The following is a 9,751-nucleotide window of genomic DNA, read 5'->3' as shown; positions in this document are numbered from 1 at the left end:
CAAGGTACCTGAAACACCTGCACTGAGACCCTTTTACCACGGCCTCTCTGCTGGAGGTGTTTTGGACCACACTGCGTGTATTTAGATCCCAAACCTGGGTGAGTACCAGTTTGCAGTTCAAATTCTTGATTCTCCACCCTCCACCCAGTGCCAAATTTGATTCATGCCTTTCCTCACTGGCCCCTTCCATGAAGCAGATTTATCCCATGTAGACAGTTACACTGGGGACTAACTCTTTGTTCTCCCAGCTTTTTGCTGGAAACCCCTGCTAAACTCCCCCCATGTTGGACATCTTTTCTTAGTGAATATTTGGTGCATTTAACAGTTGATAGCATTTTATATCTGATGAAAAAACTTTTTTTTTTTTTGCTTTTCGGGTCCACACCCATGGCATATAGAGGTTCCCAGTCTAGGGGCTGAATCGGAGCTATAGCTGCCAATCTACACCACAGCCACAGCCACACAGGATCTGAGCCACATTTGCAATCTACCCCACACCGGATCCCGGACCCACTGAGCAAAGCCTGGGATCGAACTCAGATCCTCATGGATACTAGCTGGATTCGTTTCCACTGTGCCATGACAGGAACTCCCTGATGAAAGAACTTGTAAAATCACTATGATCTTTTATCATTACTAAAGAATTGCAGCTCTTTTTATTTTTCCATTTAACCCTTTAACTTTCCACATGCCCAGCTTTTCAAGAAATCCAATCTCTCCCACTTGGACTGTCCTTCTCCTGGAATGAATTGAGATATCTGAAGGCTTTTTTGGTCTGAAAGTGTCAGTCTGTGACCTCCAGGAAGGAGCCTGGTTGGGCCACTCCAGGTGTTGCCACATGGTGTCGCTGTTGAACACATTCTGGTGCAGTTCAGTGAATGCCTGTCCATTGCTACATGATCCCTTTGCTGAGCCACATCCTGGCTCAGGCCAACGTGGTGCCCCCTGCTAAGGTTCCCAAGTTACAGCCTCTTTAGTTCACCTGGATAATCTCAGCCACATGGCTTAGGTCTTTGAAATACTAGCCTCATATGCACAGGGGCCCAAACCATCCTGTCCATCAACTTCTGGCCCTGTGCTGAACCCCTGGTCATTGGTCCAGAATCCACTTCACTCGGGGACCTGACAGCAGACTTTAGTTAAGGGCTTCCCAAGCTATCATCCTTCCAATGAGGAGGTGCTGAGCCTTCAATCTCTTCTACCCAGAGGCCCACCTCCCTTCAGGGCTATGTCTACATAATCCAGGGAGGCCATTCAAGGGCCTTACAAATGAAAACCTACCCCAGGCCATGAGTTATAGCATCCAAACCAGAAAACCCCTGGCAACTTCCCTTGCTAAAGATGCCTTGTATCCCAGAATCTTAAAGTACACATAGCCCACCCCGGGGACAAAGCTGGCCTTGAGGAGCTTTAGCCGACCTTCTGTTTTACTGAATTGGTCTACACCTAAGAGGGAAGGGCTAGCATACTTAGAAGAAACAGGTGGGAACATTTACAAGCATGAGCACATGGATTAAGCTTTGCGGTTTGCAGTGTAAACCTCCTCTCCAGCTGCCTGCAGAAACACCAGTAAAGTGGACATTATTCTCCAGTGTTTGGCCAGCTGGGTTTGTGCTTTTGAGATGAGGTGGGCCTGGCATCATGGGGACACAGGACACACAAGCAGAGTGTGACGCCGGGAGCATCTCTGCTCAACACAGATGGGGAAACGAGGCCTGGAAGAGGGGCTTGTTCAGAGTCACCCGCAAGCTAGAGCCCAGAGTGGCTCTTCCCTCTCAACATGAACTCCAAATGGCCCAGGTGCAGTGGGGATCCCAGATCACCAGCTTCCACGCGTCCCCTCCCCCCTCCCCCCAGGGCAGCTCAACACAGATACTCTTGGACGGTGAGTTCCTTCAGGGTGAAGCCCCGGGGGGCGGGCTTGCGAAGCTGACTCTCCTCCAGTCTCTCCTGCAGGGACACAAAGTCCTTGCCCAGCGTGTAGGCCAGGCGGGCCATGGCGTCCAGGAGCGGGGCGTAGTAGCGGTGGCTCTCCCGGGCCTGCAGGCACTGCAGGGCCCTCTCCCCGACGGCGAAGGCCTCAGCGGGGCGCTCCAGGTCGCGGTGGCACACCAGCATGGCGCACAGGGTGGGCACCAGCATCACGGGGCAGTGGGCCGTGAGCTTCTCCTGCAGCGGCACCACGTGCACCAGGATGTCCAGGGCCTTGGTGTACTGCCCGGCGCGCAGGCAGCCGAACGCCTCCTTCAGCTCGGGCCGCGTAAGGAAATCGATGAACTCGCGCGAGCGGCGCACGCAGCGGATGGCGTAGAGGAGGCTCAGGTACTCCTTAAGGGCCAGCTTGCGTTCGGAGATCATCTCCTCTGTGAAGTTCCCCATCAGGTGCTTTTTGGGGAAGACGACATCTTCGATTTCTTCCGGGAACGTCTTTAGGAGTTTCTTCTGGAGCGCCTCGAAGTCTGAATAGCGCCGTTCCAGGATGGCTTTGTTGCTGTCAAAACTCCCGGTCTGGATGACAACGATCTGGTACATCTGCGGTGCAAAGAGAGATCGCCTTTGACTACACCCTGACGGAGGGTTTGAACGGACAGAGAGAGCCCGGGAAATAAAATAATGACGATCCTCATTTAAAGCATGCCCTGGAAACAGGTGATGGTTATCTGCAGTTCTGTTTTAAATTGCCATCAGCATCGGCTGAGCTGTGAAAGCCAGTCATGTCCAGAGGCAAGCGGAGAATGACAACCACAGTGCCGTGGAGGCAGTCTGGGCCTGAAAGAGCACAGGAGCCTGTCCGTGCAGGGGGCCTGGGCGAGCTCTTGGTTTGACATGGTCAAGACTGGGCCTCAGGCTCCTGAACAAGGGAGCTTAGATGAATAAGATCTGTGCTTTCCAGGTGTACAACTCCTGAGAGATGGGCTTAGGTGATACACTGGCGGTGAGGCTGTATGGTAAGAAAATCATTCCTTTCAATCCTCTTCTAAGACGATGCTGATGAAGGGCAGACTGCCTAGGTTATAAGTCCAGCCCACCATGGTCTAGCTGTGTGGTTTTGGTAAGTACGTCAATCTCTCTGAGCCTTTTTCTGATAGAGAATGGATGTGTCTATATGTGTGGATATATAGATATATAGATATATGAATCACTTTGTTGTACATCAGAAAAAATCACAACATTGTAAATTAACTATACATCAATATAACTTTAAAAAAGAAAAGAGGAGTTCCCGTCGTGACACAGTGGAAACAAATCCGACTAGGAACCATGACGTTTCTGGTCCGATCCCTGGCCTTGCTCAATGGGTTAAGGATCCGGTGTGGCCCTGAGCTGTGGTGTAGGTCGAAGACACCACTCAGATCTGGCGTTGCTGTGGCTCTGGTGTAGGCTGGCGGCGACAGCTCTGATTCAACCCCTAGCCTGGGAACCTCCATATGCCGCGGGTGCGGCCCTAAAAAGACAAAAAGACAAATTTTTTTTTTTAATTTTAAAAAATGAAAATGATAAAAAAGGAAAAAAAAAAAAAAAACCTGTTCCTGCCTCACTGGGCAAGGATTCAATGAGTTGATGCACTGAAACGCTGAAGTGCAGTCAGAACTCAGCGTCAGCTCTTGTTATTACTCCAGCCCCAAGCAAGGGGGAGGGTAGGGGGAGAAGAAAGGCTGTGAGGCCCTTCCACAGTCAGTAATATCTCCCCCAACACAGGCTGAGATTCCTTTTCAACAAAGAGAGCAATCCCGAAGCCCAGCTTTCCACCAGCCATGGTAAGCAGCTAGAATTTAACAACAGCCCTGAGCTCTCCTCGTATTTACTTTTATTTTATTTTATTTTCCTTTAAGGGCCGCCCTCATGGCATATGGAAGTTCCCAGGCTAGGGGTCAAATTGGAGCTGCAGCTGCCAGCCTGCACCACAGCCACAGCAATGCCAGATCCGAGCGGCATCTGTGACCTGTGCTGCAGCTTGAGGCAATGCCAGATCCTTAACCCACTGGGCCAGGCCAAGGATGGACCCTGTATCCTCATGGATACTACTCAGGTTCTTAACCTGCCGAGCCACACCGGGAACTCCAGCATTTACATTCATAATGACTTTTTCTTATGCCATGTGATATTGGTCTTCCATTTATTTCCTCTTGAAATAAATCCACCCGGTGTTTTTTAAAAAGTGACCTGCTTTAAAGAAAAAAAGGTAAATAATAAAAATGACACAAGGACATCAAAAACGATGAAGAAGGGACACCCATGAAAACACTGAGTAATATGGTATTAAACTGGGCTCTTTCCTTCTTGGGATCAAGGACCTTAACACCTCCAATTCTCATGGGGCTGGACGTGAAATCTCACTTCTGGGTCGTTTTCTCTAGAAGAACGCTGTGCGTTAAGGTGTGTCAGTCTATTTCCTGGTCAGAGAGACTGAGGCCCCGCCGGCCGTAGCCTGGGCGGGTAAAGAGGTAGTGAAAGGCTCTCCATTACTTCCCCGCCTCCACTTACCACAAACTTGGAGACTCTCCTCTCCTCGATGCGGGCGGAAGCGATCTCGAAGAGCAGTTTGACGTGCCTCCAGCGGCACTTGCGCGTCCGCCAGTATTCCTGCAGCTCCCGCGTGGTCATGCTGGAGTTGGAGCTCAGGCTGCTATGGGCATCTGCAAGGACCGCACTCTTAAGGACTAGCGCGGATCAGTGCGCTTTGGGGTCCAGGGCTGGGGAGGAGGCTGGCTCTTCTGGGACGCGCCATCGGAATCCCGAAGAGCGGTGACTATCCCCCTCCCCCATCCCTCCAGGTAGAAGCCCAGTAGGGCATCTGCCAGTTATGCCCATCCCCACCCCCGCCCTGCACCCAACCTGGCTGAATCCGTCCTGCCACTGACAACCTGGAAGGGCCCACTGGCTCCAAATGGCTTCTTGGATGTGAAACGTGCCTCATCCACATCCGGCCCTTGTGAAACGCCAGCGCTCCCGAAGAGCACGGATGTGGCTGGTTGGTTCCCGCCCTCCCTAAGCTCTGCCTCCGTGGTCGTGGATGGACAGGCTGAGCTAACGGGCCAGCGGAGGGTGGCGGGAGCTGTGAGGATGCTGGGCTCCCAGCTCAGCTTGGCGGGCCCCTCCCTCCTCCGGCATCTGGCTTTCCACACCCGCGGCTGTTTCCTGCACTTGCCACTCTGCCTTAAATGCCTGGAAAAGTAATACTGTGTTTCTTACACCTCCCTTGAGCCTTGGGCTGTTCTGAGAATCTTGCGATTCTCAGTAGGTGGCGCTATAGCAGACACTGTCAGTGCCGGGTCCTCCCTAGGCTGCACTGTCCTGGAACATCCCACTGGCTTCCTACCTACCAGGAAGCAACTGCCACTCTCCCCGTGAGGGAGAGCATCCCTCTGCCACTGGAGGAAGGGACAGGAGGACGGCAGCCTGGCCTCGCCTCTGGGATGAGAACTCTGAGGGATGCTCCATACCGTCTCCCAGAGGACCCACGTTGGGACGGAGCCCCAGTGGTTATCTGTGCATGGACAGCCTGTGCTGACTTCCTGTTCTGCTTTGCTTGGTTTCCCACTCTCCTGGCATCGTCTTCCAGACAAACGACTTGCACCAAGTCCTGGTCTCAGTGTCTACTTTGGGATAAGCCAAGCTACACGAGCTGCCCTGTTTCTTGATCCATCGACCTATCCACACTTGTATTTCAGATGTCGGCAAACCTCTAGCCCCCTGCCGAGTCCCAAACATCAAGCTCACCTGAGTGCTCTTCAGGTCCCACGCTTGAGAGTTCTGGGCCCGGTGCTGGTACTTTCGGTTTGGTCCCTGCCATGCACTGGGCTGTGGGTCCCCTCCATCCAGGGCTCCCAGGATGTGCCATGCTCTGAGACTGTCGGGGGACAGGAGAGAACAGTAAGCGCCCACTCGTGATGGGGTTCTTGGGGGAGTCCTAGGGTGCCTAGGCTCTGTCATGGTCCCCGCTGCTGAGCCCTCCTGCTCACCTAGTGGTCTGCCCAACCGCCAGATGCTAAACCTGGGTCTGGTCCTTTGCTGGACAGATCATGCCAAAGCTGAGCAGAACCTTCTCTTGTTGTTAGGATACTTGTATTATCATGTTGCTCTGAATTTTAAAGGATGTGTGATTTTAAGCAAAGGGGTTATTTGGGAGGAAGATGCTGGCTTGTCCAGAAAAATGTGCCAATACTCCATTTTATGTGTTTATGTGTAAATGAAATCTCAGTGTCCAAAGCAGGGAGGCAGGTGTGTATCCTCCCCCACCCCCCATGCTTTATCTTTTTTTGTTTGTTTGTTTGTTTGGTCTTTTTAGGTCCACGCTCGCAGCATATGGAAGTTCCCAGGCTATGGGTCAAACTGGAGCTACAGCTGCCGGGCTACGCCACAGTCACAGCAATCCTAGACCCGAGCAGTGTCTGTGACCTACACCACAGCTCACGGCAGCACTGGATCCTTAGCCCACTGAGCAAAGCCAGGGATTGAACCCACGTCCTCTTGGATACTAGTCGAGTTTGTTACCGCTGAGCCATGACAGGACCTCCCCTCACCCCCACTCCCCGCCAGGCTGTATCTTTAAGCAAACATTTGCAACAACCTGTTATAGCTACTTCACATACATGCAGGCTTTTCACACCCGCTACCTTGTTTAACACCCACAATAATCTATCATGACTCCCAGTAACAGATGAGGAAACTGAGGTTTAGCCTAAGGTCACAGGGCTGGTGCCCATGCCCAGTGAGTAAATCCGAATGCTTGTGACATGGAGGCTACACCTGCCCCCCGCTCAACACCCACTCTCTCACTTAATCCGATCTGTGTGCAGTAGGAGTTTTCCACCTCCATCTGATAAAAGGAACTGGGACTTTGAGTTTCCCAGGATCAAGAGCTGGTCAATGGTGGGCAGGACACAAAGCCAGGCTGCTCTGGCTTTAGAACTCTCTCGCCCGTATGCAGGGGAGGGCAGGCAGCAGGAGTCCTGGGCTTCAGTTCATGCAAAACTCTGCGACGAGATGGGCTGGAAGGGACTGAATGTCTCGGGGCCTCAGTTTCCTCCCAATGAGGCATAACTTTCACGACCCTGATGGGAGGGTTAAGTCAGGCAGATCATGCAAAGCGTGTCAGCTCAGGGTCCTGCCAGGCACCATATAATTGTCTCTCTTATTAGCATCTGACACATGAGAAGATGCTCTGGGAGACAGCTGAGAAATAAATGACCCTGAATTAAGGTGGACGTTGGATAGCACCTAACACGTCTAAGCCAAATTAGAAAAGGGGGACAATTAAAACATCAGCTCAGATGGAGCGAATAGCTGCGCTACCACTTAGGCACAGAAATTTAAAATAAGAAGAAGGATGCGAATGACCTAACTTTCTTCTCAACGCGCTCTTGCTGGGTTGGGTGAAAAGAACCCTAGTGAATTCTGCAGGGGCGTCTGTGCAGGTGTCCAGCAGGTGGCTCTCAGGGACCCTCCATCCAGCTTCATTCTGTACAGATGGGAAACTGAGGCACAGAGCAGGGCATAGCTGGCCCAGGGCTGCCCATGCTTGAACACGCATTTCTTCTCCTCTTATGGAGGCAGGCCTCTGTCCTGATCAACTATGGGTCTGTAGGCAAGTAATTTAGTAACTCCAGGCCCCGATTTGGCCACCTGAGAGTGTGGACACTATCCTGTTGACAAGATGCTGGACAGGTTCCTATATTCTAGTAGGTGCCCAGGCAGGACAGCAAGTGATCCACACACTATATTTACTTAATGGACTTTTGGCCGAGAATCTTGGGGACTCGCAGTTCCTACAGGTGCTCCTAGGCAGCTGCCTCAGTTAGTTCATCTGTAAAATGGGTGGTGGAGAGTAGAATTAGCCTCAATGGTCCCAGCACTTCCAGCTCTGCTGTCCTCAGGCAGCTGGTGCTAAGTCAGAAGCAGGGCACGTTTTGCCCAGAGACGATGTGAGGCCCCAGGAATGATGCCCTTGGCTGAGCCTTCCAGTAAAGACTGGGGGAAACCTCAGCATGAACTCAAGGTTTGGAATAAAAATCAAAGGCAGGAGTTCCCCTTGTGGCGCAGTGGAAATGAATCCAACTAGGAACCATGAGGTTGCAGGTTCGATCCCTGGCCTTGCTCAGTGGGTTGAGGATCCGGTGTTGTCATGAGCTGTGGTGTAGGTCACAGACGAGGCTTGGATCTGGCATTGCTGTGGCTGTGGTATAGGCTGGCAGCAACAGCTCTGATTGGACCCTAGCCTGGGAACCTCCATATGCTGTGGGTACGGCCCTAAAAAGACAGGAAAAAAAAAAAAATCAAATGCAGCAGCCAAAGCCAGTTCCCTTACATTTTCTCTTATGGGATCGGCTGAGAGTGGGGGTGGCAAGGAGAAAGTTGCCACTGGTGCATCCATGGGGTCTTTAGGACTCAGTTTCCCCATCTGTGAAATGGAGGAAGCAATGCTGTCACCCCCAAAGCTGTACAGTGGGTCTTGTGGGTCCTTCTTTCCCTCTCTACACCACATAGAGCAAAGATTCTAGACTTGGCAACAAAATATGGCAAGTGTTGGTGTGGTTGACTTGGGGGCCTGTCCTTGGCCCAAGGGACAGCAGCTCCCCAGCCCCTCCACCATCCAGCTCTGAGAACAGTCATCCTGCTTCCTCCTCCAGGCACCCTGAGCACGGCATCTCCCTCTAAGGGCTGCCTTCCTCATCCAGCCTTCTGATGGGCACACCGGGTCTCCTTCAGAGCCCAAGCTTCCTTTCTGAGGGGCTGCAGGGAACTTTCCAGCAGGGGTGAGACACCAGCAGAGTAAGGCATTCTGATCTGACCTGGGAGACGGAAGATCCTGGCCGTTGGAAGGGCACGCTCCCCAATATGGGTGCATCAGAGCCTCCCTGGGGGTGGGGGCTGGGTGCCGAGGGCTTGTCAAAAGCAGACTTCCTGCTCCCAGCATCAGCGAGTCCCATCTAACAGGTCCTGGGGAGAGCCCCGGATTCTGCATTTTCCGCACATCCTGCGGGCTATGCTGATACAGGGCTCCCCTGGCCCCACTTTTTGAGAAACCCAGGTGTGGTGAATTATTCCTCAAGCTTAAGAGGGGTTAGAGAAGCTTCTGGAACTTCAAGAGGAATTGAGGCAATGGAGGGTCAGGAAGCTACTTGCTCCCTGCTCTGCCCCAATGAGCTGGGGGAGGGGGCACGTACAGAGGCTGTCACCAACCCTTTTGCCTCCCACTGCCCCCCCACTCCCAGAGGTACTGAGGGAGGGTCACAGGAGGAGGGGGCGGAGGGGGCTCAGGCCACAGGTGGACAGAGGCCCCCCCTGAGCTTGGGATCGAACACTCACCTGAGGCCTGTCTGGTCCTGTGCGCGTCCAGGGGTCTGGGAGGGGTGTCACCCGGCCTCTTCAGGTCTCTGTTCCAAGCTCTGGGAGCAGGAACTTTGCTAAGCTCCCCTGAATGAAAACAGGAAATAGGCTGCTCCACCGGCGCCTGGTCGCCCCAGCCCATTGGCTGATGACAGACGGCAGTGAACTCAACGGACAGATAGCGTGAGGCTGGGCGGGACTTGGCAGGGGCGGGGGCTGGCCGGAACCTCTGCACCCAAAGCCTTGCAGCCACCTGGCGGACCCTCAGTAACCTTGACAACCTCTGGCATTCTCAGACTTTAGCTCCCAAAGCCCTTTAATGTTCATTATCCTACCTGAGCGAGCTGGGCATAGCCAGAGCCATGTGGCTCCACTGACGGATGGGGAAACTGAGGCTTGGAGCAGCGAGCTGGTGGGATGC

At 53.0% G+C, this 9,751-nt stretch overlaps 1 protein-coding gene across 3 annotated transcripts; it reads right to left on the bottom strand.

The window, feature by feature from the left end:
* Nucleotides 1–625: 625 nt before the first annotated feature.
* SNX20 (sorting nexin 20) lies at nucleotides 626–9,423 on the bottom strand. Of its 3 annotated transcripts, none has more exons than XM_084960338.1 (4): nucleotides 9,310–9,423; nucleotides 5,722–5,851; nucleotides 4,486–4,637; nucleotides 626–3,102 (listed from the first exon to the last, which is right to left on the bottom strand). In XM_084960338.1, exon 4 carries the CDS (start codon nucleotides 2,530–2,532, stop codon nucleotides 1,864–1,866), a length of 669 nt encoding a protein of 222 aa, XP_084816464.1. In that variant the 5' UTR covers nucleotides 2,533–3,102; nucleotides 4,486–4,637; nucleotides 5,722–5,851; nucleotides 9,310–9,423; the 3' UTR covers nucleotides 626–1,863. The 3 variants fall into 3 exon arrangements, with proteins under 3 accessions (XP_084816464.1, XP_084816463.1, XP_020949854.1); XM_084960337.1 differs by having other exon boundaries at nucleotides 626–2,941; XM_021094195.2 differs by having other exon boundaries at nucleotides 626–2,532.
* Nucleotides 9,424–9,751: the final 328 nt, after the last annotated feature.

Source organism: Sus scrofa, chromosome 6, assembly GCF_054392235.1.
Source record: "Sus scrofa isolate SSC_HxYL_T2T_F1_AM1 chromosome 6, Sscrofa_HxYL_maternal_Yorkshire_Landrace_v2.0, whole genome shotgun sequence".
Lineage (NCBI taxonomy): Eukaryota > Metazoa > Chordata > Mammalia > Artiodactyla > Suidae > Sus > Sus scrofa.
This window is presented reverse-complemented; position numbering and strand designations above follow the sequence as displayed.

Bases quoted from the DNA above. Each gene is read 5' to 3' on its own strand.
- SNX20 (XM_021094195.2), bottom strand. From the start codon at position 5,842: ATGGCACATCCTGGGAGCCCTGGATGGAGGGGACCCACAGCCCAGTGC. The intron at 4,638-5,721 runs GTGAGCTTGATG...CGGTCCTTGCAG, and splicing joins GGGACCTGAAGAGCACTCAG to ATGCCCATAGCAGCCTGAGC. The intron at 2,533-4,485 runs GTAAGTGGAGGC...TTTGCACCGCAG, and splicing joins GGAGAGTCTCCAAGTTTGTG to ATGTACCAGATCGTTGTCAT.